Source organism: Gorilla gorilla, chromosome 4 (genome assembly GCF_029281585.2).
Source record: "Gorilla gorilla gorilla isolate KB3781 chromosome 4, NHGRI_mGorGor1-v2.1_pri, whole genome shotgun sequence".
Taxonomy (NCBI): domain Eukaryota; kingdom Metazoa; phylum Chordata; class Mammalia; order Primates; family Hominidae; genus Gorilla; species Gorilla gorilla.
The window spans coordinates 175,722,314-175,740,787 of NC_073228.2; the positions used below are offsets into that span (position 1 = coordinate 175,722,314).

The window sequence follows — 18,474 nt, forward strand, 5'->3', positions numbered from 1 at the left end:
ATGGGATGAAGAACAAGGAAACAAAGGTAGTATTTATGGAGGTCTCTCCATGTAATCTTTTCATTGCTATCTTGAAGGGACCTAAGAGTTACTAAAGCAAGCAGGTTTCCTCAGAGGAATAAAGAAAGGGGGAGCAGTGACTCAGTACAGCATCCCCTGAGTTTGGTAGTTACAAAGCCGTCTTGCAAGGCCACAATGTCTGGGTTCTAAGAGTGGTAAGGAGAACAGATGGCTGGAAACATGAAAGGTGGAGCACGGAAAGGAATGAGGAATTAAGTGGAAGAGAGATGGGAAGTCAGTCCCCACCCCATGTCTCCAGGTACTGCAGAGGAAACATATGAGGGATGTATATATGGTTTTGTTTTGTTTTCTGTTTTTTGTGGGGTTTTTTGTTTTGTTTTGTTTTGTTTAAATATAGAGTCTCGCTCTGTCGCCAGGCTGGAGTGCAATGGTGCGATCTCAACTCACTGCAACCTCCGCCTCCTGGCTTCAAGCGATTCTCCTGCCTCAGCCTCCCAAGTAGCTGGGACTACAGGCACACACCACCATGCCCAGCTAACTTTTGTATTTTTAGTAGAGACAGGGTTTCACCATGTTGGCCAGGATGGTCTCGATCTCTTGAACTCGTGATCCGCCCGCCTCAGCCTCCCACAGTGTTGGGATTACAGGCATGAGCCACTGCACCCAGCCAAGAGATGTATATATGTTTTAAACTAAAAGCTTTTGAAATATAGGAGCCAGAATCCTCCAGAGCTATTGTGACCTAAACCACCTTAATATTTTCTTTACTTAAGATGGAAACACAAGAAATGTCAGACTTCCCTGTACACTATACATGAAACAACTCTTCACAGTGAGAAAATTTCACTCTTCATTTATTCCAAAACAGAGAAATGATGTTTACTTATATGGCTGATAAGGAAACAACCCCCTGAAGAAAACAGCAGCTATTGTCTTAAGGCTTCATAAAGGAGGCTAGACATACAATTTAATAAAATTGTTTTTAATAAAACCATGGGGGCTGCAATAGTTCTCCCATCCTACATACTTTTCAACTTCTTTTATAAAGGTTTCAGAAGACACCAAAGGGAAAATGCTGCTCTCAAGTTACACTGACCAGAGGATCCAGAGGATTCCAGGCAATGCAAAAGATGTCTGGAGAAAAAAGCATCCAAGAGTCTAATTAGGTTTAGAAATTAGAGAAATGCTATACACATCCTTGCACTCTAGACTCACTCTGTGTGTGTGTGTGTGTGTGTGTGTGTGTGTGTGTGTGTGTGTGTGTGTGTGTAAATATATATATTCTATTCAGAGATATATTTTATATATATATCTGTCTCTCAGAAGTTACAATACACTCCATTAAGATACAAAAGGTTCTATAATATACTATTATTTTAAAATTAGGTTAAATTCATTTAATCCAACTTTCCCAAGTTTGTTGGACATGGACAACCCCCATTTTATAATAATATCTATTAATAATAGCTCAGCACATATTGGCAAACACTGGACTAGAGCAACAGCCTGGCGTAATTCCTTCCTCTCTCTTCACCAAATACTTTTGGGAGACAAAGGAAACACCCACTTTGTTAAATACAATACAGTCCTCTGCTATTCCCCATCATCTTTCTCAGCCTGCTACAGGTTGAGCATCCCACATGCAAAAATCCTAATTCCAAAAGTATAATATAGATATTCTAAAATCTGTACATTTCCAAAATCAGAAACACTTTTGGTCCTAAGCAGATAAGGGATACTCAATCCGTACACAGGGTCGCAGGAATAAGTGGTGATGGCAAGAATAGAAAATTCCCTTATGGAAGCTATAATTTTTTTAATCACTTTGAATTTTACTCCTTAAAGGCAAGAGACAAAAGGTCACAGGTTCAAGGGTGAGGTAAGAAAAAACAATGAGCTTCCCAAGAGAAAAGAAAGGTCATTTCCTACATCCAAACTCTCATGTGAAACCATGGCCAATCTGAGAGTTGAAATCCTCTTTAAGTCTCCAACACTTATGAGAAGGAAAAGTTATTTGAAATACCAACCAGTTTACTTTCTACCCTTCTCATCATTTCCTTCCTCTTATGTCTACCAAGGAGCATCACATGTAAATAGATTACAATGCAGACCCTCCTATTATTCTGATACTACTACCAATCAAAGATATAATCTAGGAAGAAGAAGCTAGACTCTCAGGCAGATCAATTTTACCACTATTACCATTTTGAGATGGATATTTCTTTGTTGTGGGGCTGCTGTGTGCATTATAGAAGGTTAGCAGCATCCTTGGCCAGTGCCTGTGCCAGGAGCATTCCACACCCTCTGAACTGTGAGAATCAAAAATGTCTCCAGATCGCCAAATGTCCCAGGGAAGGGGGCTAAATCACTCTCTCCACTTGAAAACCAGTGCTCTAGGGATGTGGGCTCCTAAACTTGACACCGTGGGAGAATATACTAAAGCACTACCATCTCAGGCCTGGCCCTTCTTTCTCCTTAGGCATCTTTCCTTGGCCCATGTGACAGTCTGTGATGCTATTCACATACATCCTGACCTCGCCATGATAGGGTAATTCACGAAGTATGTTGATATCTAAATTCAGGGCTATGTCCTGCTTGCCATTAAATTCGTATTTGGAAAACCATGGTTATCAGTGGTTCTTTACTAGAGGTCCATGGACTTGGGGCATGAATGAGGACTATAAATAACAGGAAGCCATATATATACAGCTGATCATGGAGCAGATGGAGCCTAGGCATACGTTTTCCTTTCAAGTTCTCCAAGTAATTCTGATGTATCTCTGCTCAAAAATCATTGCTATGGCAAAATGATGCAGCCCATGTGGTAGCACCAACCTAAGTAAGGAAGCTGCACTGATGGTATCATGACAGACTCCATCTCAATATGTGATATTTCATAACTACCAAATACCACAATACTCTAACGCCTGTTCCTGGGTGTCCTTTACAAGTAAAAATTATGAAACCAGTCATTCACTGGATATTAAAAACATGACCAACTATATACTTTATCAAGTAGCTCCAAAGAAGAATAGAGAAAATAATTGTTATTTAATGATTTCCTATGATGGTCAGGCATTGTGATAGAAACTTTATATAAATTACCTTTAATGATGACCTTGTATGATAGCACCTATATCCTGTTTTACACATTGGGGGAACCATAGCTCAGAAATGTTACACAACTTGCCTTGGGTTACGCATCAAAAAGTACCAAGATTCAAAGCTAGACTCTGTAAGACACTACCTTCCCAGTTAGACTGCATATATATTATAGCTATTTGCAGCACAATGAAGATCCTAATCTTGTTTCAAAGACACTCTTCCCACCATCACAAAGAAAACACAGGCTGGGCGCAGTGGCTCATGCCTGTAATCCCAGCACTTTGGGAGGCTGAAGTGGGTGGATCACTTGAAGCCAGGAGTTCGAGACCATCCTGGCCAACATGGTGAAACCCCATCTCTACTAAAAATACAAAAATTAGCCAGGCATGGTGGCACATGCCTGTAGTCTCAGCTACTTGCTACTTGGGAGGTTGAGGCAGAAGAATCTCTTGAACCCAGGAGGCAGAGGTTGCAGTGAGCGAAGATCGCACCACTGCACTCCAGTCTGGGCAACAGAGCGAGACTCTGTCTCAAAAAACAAAAAAAAAAGAAAAGAAGAGAAAACAAAGGCACAGTTACTCTGTCTTCATAAACTGAATTCTGAACATAACTGGAAGTAGCATAAGTTTCCATTCTAGGGATGATTGGTTTGGATGGTTGTCTGGTTAGTTCATTTAGTCAGGTCTCCATTATCCTCAGAGTCAGATTTGGAAATTTCATGCCAACTGATCACAAATATGTTCAGTGAAAGAGGATGGGAAGAATAATCAAATTCCACACTGCTATTTAAAAAAAAAAAAAAAAAACCCTGAAGGGCTGGGCACAGTGGATTTACTCCTGTAAATCCCAGCACTTTGGAGGCCGAGGGAGGAGGACTGCCTGAGGCGAGGAGTTTGAGACCATCCTGCACAACACAGTGAGACTCTATCTCTTAAAAAAAATTTAAAAATAAGCCAAGCCTCGTAACTATTCAGGAGGCCAAGGCGAGAGGATCTCAGAAGTTTGAGGCTTCAATAAGCTAAGATCATGCCAATGCACTCCAGCCCGGGCAACAGAGCAAGCTCCATCTCTATAAAAAAGCAATAATACTAATAAACAAAATAAAAAATAACTGAAAATACATATAGTGTGTTTTTTTAATATGATAAACAGATTAGCAAAAGTAACTTTCCTTTTTATCTGTGCATTTTCATGAACATGGCGACCCCAATGCAAAAAGTCTTCACCCTGGGAAACGAATGCATTCTAGGTAGCCCAGATGTAAATTACATTTCTGAAACTGAATTCTATATAAAACCAAACAAAACCTGAGAAAGTGTACCCCATTGCATCATCATTCTAAAACAAACAAACAAAAAAAATCCCACAATATTGTGACTTGAAAACTTGTCAAGATGTTTTCATCAACTCGGTAATTTAGTACAGCAATACTGTGTCTGCTATGGAATCTCAGCTACCACCTAGAATTCATTCTTTCTTCAGAGCACTTCAATAATCCTAGAATCTCTTCTGTACATTCCCCCTTCTCTCTTTCATACCAATCAACGGAAGTGGTAGGCTGGTTCCAATGACCTAGCCTCCAGTTTCATTTAGTTTATGTATAGGTACAACAGGCTCTTAGCAGTGATATATGTTTAACATAGGAGCCACGAACTGACACAGAATATATTTCAATTGGAAAACTCTCTACTTTGAGAATTATATGAGGAATCAATTTCCTGCTTTAAAAATGCTGCAAATTCTGCGTTAAGTAATTAACAGTTAAGAGTCACACAGCTAGTAAATGAGAGACACAGGATTCAGACCTAAGCCTGTTCTACTCAGAAATCAATGTACTTTCCACACAGAAAAATGTGTCTTAGGTGTTTTCCAACTGCTGGTTTTGGCCTATGAAATCAATTTAATAGACTGCAACCAGAATGTTTTAATAAAACAAAGCTGAATTGAGGAGACCCCCTACACACAAAGGTAAGCAAAATAACAAATTCATATAAAAAAGGCTAAAAGAAATGAGCAAAAACATAGAAAAATTCAAATTAAAAGGAAAGCAAGGGTCTTTATTGCAAGGAGAGCAATATTTACATTTTAAATCTCTGAAAAGCAAAATTCAAAAAGAAGAGTGCTTTTTAAGAGTCAGGGTTCCACTTTGTCACCCAGGCTGAAGTACAGAGGCATGATCACAGCTCACTACAACCTCGAACTCCTGGGCTCAAGCAATCTTCCCACCTCAGCCTCCTGAGTAGCTAGGACTACAGGCTCACACCATAACACCCAACTAATTTTTTAAAATTTTTTAGAGACAGGGTCTTGCTATGTTGCAAAAGCTTATCTCAAACTCCCAGGCTCAAGTGATCCTCCTGTCTCAGCTTCCCAAGTCACTGGGATTACAGGTAAGTCACCACACCAAGCAACAGTACATAAAGGGGAAAAGTTGGAAACAAACAAACAAGGGAGGGAGAGAGGGAGGGGCTTGATTTACTAGATATATCTCAAACTTTCTACCCAATAAGAGACTACATATTATTCTCAATTTTCCATGGAGCATTTTGTAAAAACTGATATAGGTCACAGAAGAAAATTCCAAATATAGTTAGAAATCAGGAACAGATTATTACATATTTAAGATGAGGCCAAGTAGAAAAATCTAAATATATTCCGCCAATTATTACTTGCTATAAATTCCAAAGATAAATACATAGAACAATGACTGGTAAAGGCAAACCAAACACCTTTTCATTGTTCTTGTTACCTACACGTAGGCCCCTAAAACCCAAATCTTGCCAACACATTGCTGGGAATTAAAATCACTAGAAAGCCAGAAGTATTCATTTTGAAAAAGAAGAGATAAGTTTGTCTAAAATAGCCGTTCCTATCTCTCAAACAAACAAGGCAATTCAGAAGGAAGAAGGCCATATGTGCACATACATTAACACAACCACCATCAAACAGCTTGACTGGAAATCTTCTCCCCTCTCCGGACAAACACTAAAGTATAGGAATATACCAGTTATTTTCTTTCTGCCATCTCATAAAAATGTAAACCACTAATAAATTTTAAATCCATTAGGAGTTTGGTTGAAATTTGTTATATGGATTATTATAATACAGTAAGTTCTCTTCTAATTAATCTAAACTGTAGCTCCACTCAAATTTGTAACAAGTATTTCATTGTTATTGACATTATACGACAAGAAATGATACTAAAAATATCTTAAAGAATGAATGTAGACGAATGTTTTTCTTCTTTTTTGTCATCACCAACCGTGTGTGTGTGCGTGTGTGTGTGTGACAGAGTCATACTCTGCTGCCCAGGCTGGAGTGCAGTGGCACAATCCCAGCTCACTGCAACCTCTGCCTCTGCGGTTCAAGCAATACTCGTGCCTCAGCCTCCCATGTAGCTGGGACTACAGGCGTGCACCACCATGCCCGGCTAATTTTGTATTTTTAATAGAGATGGGGTTTCGTCATGTTGGCCAGGCTAGTCTCGAACTCCTGGCCTCAAATGATCTGCCCGCCTCAGCCTCCCAAAGTGCTGGGATTACAGGCTGAGTCACCACACCCAGCCTGGATAACAAAGCTTTTAATCAATTTTTAGTTAGACTTTTTCTTACTGATTTCTAGAAATTCTATATATATTCTAGAATGAACTCCTTTCTCAAATATATTATTACAAAGGTCTTCTCTCAATCTGTGGCTTAACTTTTCATTCTCTTAATGGTGTCTTTTGATAAACAGAAGTAATAAATTTTAATGAAGTTTAATTTGTCAATTGTTTCCTTTCTTATTTATGCTTTCTGTCATCTTGCTCAAGAAATCTTTTTTCTTCTAATGTCATAAAGATATTCTTCCACACCTAGGTTTTATTTTACCTTGTACATTTTCATTTAAAATTTGTCTTTACTGATTTTAAATATCAATTTAAGGGATAACCAGCATTTTTAAAAAAACTGAAATAGAATAGAGCACATATTATATCCTCTACTTCATCAATTCTAAGATGCATTTTTTTTCACATTTTAACGTCTCTGAAAGAGATGTTTCTTATAATCAATATCTTACAATTAAAAATGGCGGCAATTTTCCTGACTATACAGACATAACACATACACAAGTGATAGCAGCAGAAGGCAGACAAAATCCTAGGCAGACAGGGGAGGGTCCGCGGTGAAACCCCACCTTTTTTTTTTTGAGACAGAGTCTTGCTCTGTTGCCCAGGCTGGTGTGCTGTGGCACGATCTCAGCTCACTGCAACCTCCGCCTCCTGGGTTCAAGCAATTCCCTGCCTCAGCCTCCCGAGTAGCTGGGACTACAGGCACCTGCCACGACACCCAACTATTTTTGTATTTTTAGTAGAGATGGAGTTTCACCATGTTGGCCAGGCTGGTCTTGAACTCCTGACCTCGTGATCCACCCACCTCGGCCTCCCAAAGTGCTGGGATTACAGGAATGAGCCACTGCACCCAGCCAAAACCCCACCTTCAAGCTAAAAACAGCCTGAAGCCTGAAGACAAGGCTGCTGGTTCTGGATGAAGCCCACGACCCAGAGTGAGAATTTCTATTCCTGTTTGCCAGCTCTTTCCCAATTGTTTCTTTCTGGATAATGCTTTTTAATCAAACATTGCCTTTTCCAATGCTACTTCCTGCCCGCACCTCTCCCATTCTGTGACTATTAAAAACCCTGAACTCAGCCACACTGGGGGACTATGCCCATTTTGAGTGCCCTCTCCGCTGAGAACTGTTTCGTCGCTCAATAAAACTTTCTGCCCTGCTCACCCTCCAGTTGTGAGCATAACCTCATTCTTCTTGGATGCGGGACAAGAACTCAGGACCTACCAAACATGGGTAGGTAAAACACTGTAATACTGTAGCCCTCCGCCCTCTGCCGGTGCCAGGCAGCCGCCCCACATGACAGGAAGCAGCCACGGGGCCAGGCCAGCCCAGGAGCCGCGGGCCAGAGCAGGGCAACAGTATTAAATGAGCTGTAACATAAGTGGGCTGAAACACGTCCCACCCCCCCCCCACCCCCGCTGATTGGTAGTGCTGCGGAGAGGAGAGAAGAGCTACAACCCTTCTGGGGCCCCAGACCTCGCCACTCCCGGAGCCAGAGTTGCGACATGCTGTAACACCCTCTTTGGGGTCACGCGGATGCTGGTGTCTCCAAAAGTTTCAAGTGCCACCGCATTCCCCCTTGTCTAGATGCCAGTGCCCAAGGCAGAAGCAGGCTACAGCACGCCTGGCCCCGGCACAGACTGAGTGCGGGATCAGGGCCAGGGCGCTAAGAGCAGCCCACCAGGCCGAGTGGGCAAGATACCTCCAACAGCAAGCCCAGGGTGGAGCGAGGCCCTGGGCATGGGCACTGCCAGCTGCAAAGTCTCCAGCTGGCGAAGCAGCACAGAAAAAATCCTGCATCACATGCATATATATAAAAATTACCACATACACACTAGGTATAAACATAAATTTCATTTCTTACTTTGAAAACCCCTGAAAAACCCTGGTAAAGGTTAGCAGAGTATAATAAATCCCATACTGCAAAAGTTACTACCTTTTCAGTTTGCTTTCAATTCTAATTTCATCAAAAGATATTTTCACATCTCTCTAATATCTGCCATCACCTGTTTTTAACAAAAAGAGCCAGGCCACTGTTCAATTTTCTGTAAAACAAAACAAAACAAAACAAAAAAAAACAGTATCTGGCTAAAATGTCATATGGGTTTTTGGTTTTTCGTTTTGTTTTGTTTTGTTTGAGACAAAGTCTTGTCCTGTCACTCAGGCTATAGTGCAGTGGCATGATCACGGTTCACTACAGCCTCAGTCTCCTGAGCTCAAGCAATCTTCCAGCCTCAGCCTCCCAAGTAGCTGGGACCACAGGTGCATGCCACCGTGCCTGGCTAATTTTTTTATTTTTCTTTTATGGAGACAAGATCTCAGTATGTTGCCCAGGTTGGGGTTTTTTAATGGTATTTACTTTTACACTAATCTACGCCAGTAAGCACCACTGATTTTCCAGTCATGTAGTGATTACAGTTCCCTTTTCTGATTTACTTTAAAAAGTAGATTTTTAAAACATGGTCAGCAGGTGAAAGAACAAATGGTGTGCAGACATGTCAAAAATTGTGAGCTTTGTACTCAAACTGCCCAAAGTCAGGGAAACACTATTTCAGAAGAACAATGATAGGGGAAAAGGCCTAAACTATTTTAAGTGGGGAAAAAAGCAAGTCAAAATATATCTGTACAATCTCATCTTTACAAATAAAATTTATTTTACTATTTATTTACAAAAGCAACCATGTGCTTACAATATTATCTCTGTAATTTTTATTTGATTTTTGCTTACTTATCCTACCTAAATTTTCCTTAAAGTAGACATGTATCTTTTTAACAGCAAGGAAAAGTGATTTTGAAGTTAAACTTTAAAAAGTAAGTAAAAGATTCACACCAAGACCCCAGATATATATGCTGTGGTCTAGGGAAACAGAAACTCTTACTGAAAGGTCCAGCAGTGCTGTATTCCACTTGACCTCTCTGTGCCTATGTCCTCATCCACAAAACTGAGGTGAAAACAGGGCCTCCCTGGCAGAGTAAGTGAGAAAATTTTAAGAGATAATCCTGGCACCCAAGCAGGGCTCTGACACAGTTTGGATCTGTGTCCCCACCCAAACCTCTTGTCAAATTGTAATCCCCACTGTTGAAGGTGAGGCCTGGTGGGAGGTGACTGAATCATGGGAGCGGTTTCTCATGGTTTAACACCATCTCCCTTGGTGCTGTCGTGGCATGAGTGAGTGAGTTCTCACGAGACCTGATTGTTTAAAAGTAGCACCTCACCACTCTCTCTTCCTCCTGCTCCGGCCACACGAAGTGCCCGCTTCCCCTTCGCCTTCTGCCATAATTGAAGCCAAGCAGACGCTGCCATGCTTCCTACATAGCCTGCAGAACCATGAGCCAATTAAACCCCATTTACTTATCAATTACCCAGTCTCAGGTATTTCTTTATATCAGTGTGAGAACTGACTAACAGAGGCTCCTTTAGTCAAATTTAACTTCCATAGGGCAGAGATATTTGGTTGTTTTATTCAATCTGTATCCTTAGCACTTAGAATAATTCCCAGCATACTACTTAAGTACAGAGGTATAATAAATATCTATTGATGACAAATATTAGCTACACACTTCAGTGCAGTGGGAAAAGAATGGTCTTTTAAATAAAAGACTCTATCAACTAGATATTCTTAACATATTTTGGGCCCTACCCTCTCACATGCATACAAAGAAACACACAAAAAAAAATCCATTCTAGATAGACTGAAGATCTAAGTGTAAAAGACAAAGCAGTAAAGCTTTTAGAAGAAGCCATAGGACATCCTCAAGACCTGGGAATAGGCAAAACTTTTTTAAACAATACACAACTGCTAACCACAAAGAACAATGTAATAAATCAGACTATATTAAAATAATTTCTGTTCATTGAAAACATTCAGAGATTGAAAATGTTTGAAAACTAATTTATGGTGATGATGCATCACTGGACTACATATGTGGATTAGTTTTGTGATATGCAAAATATACCACAATATACCTCAATTCTTTCAAAGGAACTAGATGTAGAAGAAAAAAGGCAACCTACAGAGCAAGAAAAGAGTGGCAATACACACAGAATTTTTTTTAACTCACTTCAAATCAAGGAAAAATCACAATCACACACATACTAAATTTTTAAATGAGCAAAAGACTTCCACAGGCACATCACAAAATAAAATACACAAATGAAGTTTTTTTAAAAAGGAAAAATCAACCAAAAATACTGCCACCTAGGGATGACCACTGGACCATTGTGGTACACAGACTGAAAACTGCATATATGTAAGTGAAAATTGTTTAAAACATGCTCTTCGGTTAACTGTTTTTTCCATGTGTCATGCACATCTTTCCACATCATTGTAGTTCTACGTTTTCATTTTTAAGGGCTACAGTTCACTTCATCCCATAATTTCCTTATTCAATACAAGTAGTAACAAACATTACATTTTTTACTATTAAACACAACACTGTAATGAACCTTCATGCCTACTCTGACAATTACCTCTTGGTCAAATTTAGAAATCCATGAGATCCAAAAGGATGGCTGAACTGAATTTCCTTTGCGAATTCCTTGACTAATAATCATTTGTTTTCATCAGAAAAGACTTCATACTACAAGTTATTAAATCTAAGGGTCAATTCTTATTCCTCCTATTTCTTCACCAATCAGCAAGGTTGAGCACTTCCATCTTCTTGATATACTTCATTCACTTGGCTTCCAGGACTCTGATCTAATTCTCAAACCTTCACTACAAGAAACGTTAAAGTTCTTCAGACAAAAAGAAAAGAAAACTTGGGTATAGTAACGGAATGAAGACATAACTGAAAAGAAAAATAGTAAAAATGAGAGTGCATATACATTAATTTCTTTTCTTTAAATTTATAGAAAATATGACTAAAAGTATAAAATATTGCAGAAAAAATCAAAGAGACAAATAATAGAAAACACAATTCATGTTCATGGATTGCAAGACTTAATATTAAGATCTTCGTACCACCCAAAACTATCTACAGATTTAATGCAATCCCTAAAAAAACCCAACGATGCTTTTTGCATAAGTAGCAAAATCAACCATAAAATTCATTAGCAATCTCAAGGGACTCAGAACAGACAAAATAATCTTGAAACACAAGAATTGAACTGGAATTCAATCAGCTTTGAAAAGCTGGTTTCAAAATTTACTACAAAGCTAATTGTAACCAAAACTGTGGAACTAGCAAGAAGACATATGTATAGACCAACGGGACAGAATGGAAGATTGTAATCGGTGCATTTCAAGCATTTGACAATACTCAACATCTATTCATGATTAAAAACACTCAGATAACTTCCTCAATATGATAAAGGTCATATAATGAAACATCATCATACTTAATGTTTAAAGATGGAACATTTTCCCCTTGTCCTGAAGGACAAAGCTAGAATATCCATTCACACTTCTAGTGTGAATTCAAATTTGTGAATTTGAGCCGGGCACAGTGGCTCACACCTGTAATCCCAGCACTTTGGGAGGCCAAGGCAGGCAGATCACTTGAGGTCAGGAGTTCAAGACCAGCCTGGCCAATGCAGTCAACCCCCGTCTCTACTAAAAATACAAAAATTAGCTGGGCATAGTGGCATGTGCCTGTAATCCCAGCTACTTGGGAAGCAGAGGCAGGAGAATCACTTGAACCTGGGAGATGGAGGCTGCAGTGAGCTGAGGTCGTGCCACTGCACTCCAGCCTGGGTGACAGAGCAAGCTCCATCTAAAAAAAAAATAAAAAATAGGCTGGGCAGTGGCTCAAGTCTGTAATCCCAGCACTTTAGGAGGCCAAGGTGGGTGGATCATTTGAGGTCAGGGGTTCAAGACCAGCCTGGTAACATGGTAAAACCCCGTCTCTACTAAAAATATAAAAAAAAAAGAGCCAGCGTGGTGGCACGTGCCTCTAATTCCAGCTACTCAGGAGCTGAGGCACAAGAATCACTTGAACCCTCAAGGAGGAGGTTACAGTGAGCCGAGATCACACCACTGCACTCCAGCCTGGGTGACAGAGTGAGACCTGTCTCAAAAAAAAAAAAATAATAAACCAATCAATAATTTAAAAAATTGAAAATTCGCAAGTTTCACTATAGTCAATGCAACAGAGCAAGAAAAAGAAATAAAAACATAAATAACAAAAAGAATGTAGATGGTATGACTGTCTAACTAGAAAATCCTGCTGAATCTACAAAATAAAAGTGATGGGATGGCCGGGCGTGGTGGCTCACGCCTGTAATCCCAGCACTTTGGGAGGCCGAGGTGGGCAGATCACGAGGTCAGGAGATCGAGACCATCCTGGCTAACATGGTGAAACCCCATCTCTACTAAAAATACAAAAAAAATAGCCGGGCATGGTGGCAGGCGCCTGTAGTCCCAGCTACTCGGGAGGCTGAGGCAGGAGAATGGCATGAACCTGGGAGGCGGAGGTTGCAGAGAGCCAAGATCGCACCACTGTGCTCCAGCCTAGGCAAGAGAGCGAGACGCTGTCTCAAAAATAAAACATAAAAATAAAAATAAAAAAATAAAAGTGATGGGATATTAGTGAATTCACAGGATGCAAAGACTGACAAAAAAATGAAGCTACGTAAAGCTCAAGCTCTCAGTATAACTAAAAGGCACAGAACATAAGTAGAAAATTAAATCCTAGTACATCCTTATGCTCCAGCCATAAATCTTCATGAAGATCAAGGGCAGTTCAGGAAAACTGTGCAGAATAAAAAAAGAAAGAAACAAGCAGCAGATAAAAGATTGACATAAAATCACATTATGTATGAAAATACTTAAAAAGTGTCCTGCTAGTTCAGAGTTGATTACAGATAAAGAGGATGCAAGATGCAAAAAGGCAGTCTTCAAAAGATCAGTTTTTAGGAGAAAAGAGTGTACAAACAAAAGGCAAATAGGAGAATTTCCTCAACGTGATAAAGAACACCTGCAAAAAACCTACAGCTAACATCATACGTATTAGTGAAAAAGTTGACACCTTCCCGCTAAAATCAGGAACAAGGTAAGAATGTTCCCTCTCAACACTGGTTTTCAACATCTTCCTCTAAGTTCTAGCTAATGCAATAAGACAAGGAAAGGAAATAAAAAATATACAGATTGAGAAGAAAGAAATAAAACTGTTTTGGTTCACAGGTGACATGACTGTCTATGTAGAAAAACTGAAAGAATTAACAAAACAGCCCCTGGAACTCATAAGTGATTACGGCAGATCTGCAGTATACACAGTTTATATACAAAAAGTCAATCACTTTCCTATATACCAGCAATGAACAAATGAAATGTGAAATTAAAAACATATTACCATTTACATAAACACCTATAGATATAATTAGGTATAAATCTAACAATATACACAAGATATCTGTAAGGAAAACTAGAAAACCCTGATGAAGGAAATCAAAGAACTAAATTAATGAAGAGATATTCCATGTTCATGGAAAGGAAGATTCAATAAGGTCAAGACATCAGTTCTTCCCAGCTGGATCTATAGATTCAATACAATCTCTATCAGAATCCAGCAAGTTACTTTGTGGATATTGAAATGACTCTAAGGTTTACATGGAGAGGCTAAAAAAAATAAATAATTCAAAATAAATAAATAATAACAAACACAACTGAAGGAGAACAAAGTTCAAGGAATGATACTGTCTGACTTCAAAAGGCACTATAAAACTACAGTATTCACGAAAGTGAAAGTGTGGTACTGGCAACAGAATACGGAGCTAGGTCAATGGAATAGAACTGAGGGCCCATATAACAGACCCGCACAAATATAGTCAACTCATCTTTGACTGTGGAGCAAAGTCAATACGATGAAGAGTCTCACCAACAAATGGACATCTATATGCAAAAAAAATGAATCTAGACACTCAGCTTACACATTTCACAAAAATTAACTGAAAACAGATTACAAGCCTAAATGGAAAATGGAAAGCTATAAAACTCCTAAAAGATAACATAGGAGAAAATCTAGATGATCTTAGGTTTGTTGATTACTTTCTTAGACATATCAAAGGCACAATCCATGAAGAATTATTAAGCTGGACTTCATTAAAAATAAAAATCTCTGAGAGACACTGTCAAGAGAATTGAAAAAATATGCCACAAACTCAGAGAAAATATTTGCAAAAAACATATACGACAAAGGACTGTTATCCAAAATATAGAAACAATTTCTCTCTCTCTCTCTCTCTCTCTCTCTCTCTCTAACAGGGTCTCACTCTGTCACCCACAATGCAGTGCAGTGATGCAATCACCACTCACTGCAGCCTCAACCTCCCAGGCTCAAGTGATCCTCCCACCTCAGCCTCCAGAGTAGCTGGGACCACAGGGGTACGCCACCATACGTGGCTAATTTTTGTATATTTTGTGGAGATGAGGTCTTGCCATGTTGCCCAAGCTGGTCTCGAACTTCTGGGCTCAACTAATCCATCTGCCTCAGCCTCCCAAAGTGCTGGGATTATAGGCATGAGCCACCATGCCTGGCCTAGAAACAATTCTTCAAACTCAACAAGAAAAAAGTAAACAACACAATTTTTAAAATGGGCCAAAAACCTTAACAGTCACTTTACCAGAAAAGATATACAGATGACAAATAAACATGGAATATGGAGCATCTCTTCATAAGTCATCAGGTAAATACAAATTAAAACAAAATACTGCAACACATCTATCAGCATGGCCAAAATCCAAAATGCAAACACCATGAAATGCTGGAGAAGATGTGGAGCTATAGGAACTCTTATTCATTGTTGGTAGAAATATCAAATAGTAAGGCCACTTTATTTTTTTTAATTTGTACAAATGTATGGGGTACATGTGAAATTCTGTTACATATATATAATGTGTAGTGATGAAGTCAAGGTATTTAGGGTTCCCATCACCAAAGTACAACACATTTTTGTAACTATATTCACCCTACTCTGGTGCAGTCACTTTGGAAGACAATTTGGCAGTTTCTTACAAAACTATATATACTCTTGCCCAACAATCTAATATTCATCCTCTTTTTTACTTGTCCAAATGAAGTCAAAACTAATATCCACAGAAAAACCTGCACGTGGCTGTTTATAGCAGCAGTTACACATAACTGCTAAAACTTGGAAGCAGCCAAAATGTTCTTCAATAGGTGAATGAATAAACTGTGGTAGGGCCAGGCACAGTGGCTCATGCATGTAATCCCAGCACTTTGGGAGGCCAAGGCAGGAGACTCTCCAGCCCAGGACTTGAGACCAGCCTGAACAACATAGGGAGACTCTGCCTCTACCAAAAAAAAAAAAAAAAAATTTAGTCAGGCAAGGTAGAATGCACCTGTTGTTGTTCCAGCTACTTGTGAGGCTGAGGTGGGAGGATTGCTTAAGCCCAGGAGGTTGAGGCTTCAGTGAGCCACAATCACACCATTGCACTCCAGCCTGGGAAACAAAGCAAAACCTTCTCTCAAAAAAAAAAAAAAAAAAGTGTGGTAAATCCAGACAATTGAATGTCATCCAATGAAATGAGGCATCAAGTCATCAAAAAACCTGGTGGAAACTTAAACATCTATTACTAAGTGAAAGAAGCCAATATGAAAAGGCTACACGCCGTGTGATCCAACTAGATGACATTCTAGGAAAGGCAAAACTATGGAGACATTAAAACAATTAGTGATTGTCAGGAAGGATGGATAGGAAGCACACATAGAATTCTTAGGGCAGTGAAACTATTCTGTATGATACTGCAATGATGGAAACATGTTATTATATCTGTCCAAACCCAAAGAATGTACAACACCAAGAATAAATCCTAATATAAGCTATGGACTTCGGGTGATAATGGTGTGTCAACGTAGGCTCATCCATTGCATCAAATGTATCCCTGTGGTATGGGATGCCCACATTATAAGAGGTTGTGTGTGTATGTGGGTAGAAGGGATCCTAGAATCCCAGGAGGAAGTATTCTAGGATCCTGCAAGAAAAGAATTTTTAATAACATCCAAAGGATACAAAGCCTTTCCTCCCACCATCACCTGCTCATCCTACAAAGGAAGCCATGTAGTAAAGAAATAATACTTTGATAAGGAATGCTCTTAAGCTAGGAATCTTGTCAACTTAAACTACCTCAAACTGCCAGGCCTGTCTCAAAAAAATGTAGAGACACATGCAATTTTCATCTATTTAAAAAAAAACTATACAGGGAAAAGTTCATTAAACTCCTACATATAAAAGAAGAGGCAGGGAGTAAGGGAAGGAGGGAAAAACAGAGAGAACTAAACAACATCCCAAACAAGCCTTTCTTAACTAAGGTTCTGTGAGATCATGAAGCCCTTATGAGAGTAATTTTGCAGACAGTTTTCTTAATTTCCCTAAGGATGGTACATAGATAATACCATTCCTGTCATGTATGAGAGACATTAATTCATTATATACAATGTATGCCTTAGTGCATAAGCACATACTGTTTGAGAAACCTGGTTGAAAAGAGCTACTGCAAACTGATTTAAATACGATCAAACAGGCATGTGATGTTACTTAAAAACACTCTGAAACACTGAATCAGAAATTGAAAACTTAAGACAGAAATGTACCAAAAACCAGAGGAAATGTAATAAGAATTGACCTAACTCAAAAAATAAAAACAAAATGATAACAAACAAGAATACATTAAAATGCCCCCAAAATAGATACAGCAAATGAAAATTTTAAAAATTTGAAAATGTAGGTTGGGCACATTGCCTCATGCCTGCAATCCCAGCACTTTTGGGGCCGAGGCATGCAGATCAATTGAGGCCAGGGTTCAAGACCAGCCTGGGTAAAACGGTGAAACCCCAACTCCACTAAAAATACAAAAATTAGCCAGGCGTGGTGGTGCACACCTGAAGTTACAGCTACTTGGGAGGCTGAGGCACAAGAATTGCTTGAACCCAGGAGGCAGAGGTTGCAGTGAGCCAAGATAGCGCCACCCTACTCCAGCCTGGGCGACAGAGTGTGACCCTGTCTCAAAAAAAAAAAAAAAAAAAAAAAATTGAAAATTATTAGGAAACATTGAAGAAAAGCAAGAAAACAACCCAAGAGAATAAAAATGAGATGAAGAAATAAGCAATATGGGCAGTGAGAAAGTAGTTAACATGGAAAACAAAGGAGATCCAACCTATATATAATTGGAGTTTCTAAAGAAAAAAATAAAATAAAAATAACCTTTAAAACTATAATCCAAGTGGTTCCTAGGGTTGGATGGGTGAGGGATATAGGGAATGACAGCCTAAGGGTACAGTGGTTTTTTTTTGTTTGTTTTTTGTTTTGTTTTTGAGACGAAGTCTGCTCTGTAGCCCAGGCTGGAGTGCTGTGGCTTGATCTCACTGCAAGCTCCGCCTCCTGGGTTCATGCCATTCTCCCGCCTCAGACTCCCGAGCAGCTGGGACTACAGGCGCCTGCCACCACGCCTGGCTAATTTTGTTTTTGTATTTTTAGTAGAGACAGGGTTTTACCGTGTTAGCCAGGACGGTCTTGATCTCCTGACCTCGTGATCTGCCCATCTCGGCCTCCCAAAGTGCTGGGATTACAGGCGTGAGCCACCGCGCCCAGCCGGTAGCGTGTTTCTTTTGGTGGTGATAGAAATGTTCTAAACTGACTGTGGCACTGGTTATACAACTGTGTGACTATACTAAAAATCACTGAATTGTACACTTTAAATGTGTAAATTTACAATATTTGAGTTATGTCTCAATAGAGCTGTTATTTAAAAAGAAAAAAAACGATAATTCAAAAAGCTT

At 39.5% G+C, this 18,474-nt stretch overlaps 1 protein-coding gene across 9 annotated transcripts in view; it reads right to left on the reverse strand.

Annotated features, from left to right (window-relative positions):
* Nucleotides 1–18,474, reverse strand: part of FBXW11 (F-box and WD repeat domain containing 11) — a 147,538-nt gene that overhangs the window by 54,994 nt on the left and 74,070 nt on the right. The window contains exon 1 of one of the 9 annotated variants that reach the window (XM_055387365.2): nt 11,207–11,521. The exons of the other annotated variants lie outside the window; for them this stretch is intronic. Within the exon in view, the coding sequence (XP_055243340.1) occupies nt 11,207–11,290 (84 nt within the window). The 5' untranslated portion in view covers nt 11,291–11,521. Of the gene's footprint in view, nt 1–11,206; nt 11,522–18,474 lie in introns of those variants that run through there. 9 annotated transcript variants of the gene reach the window in all.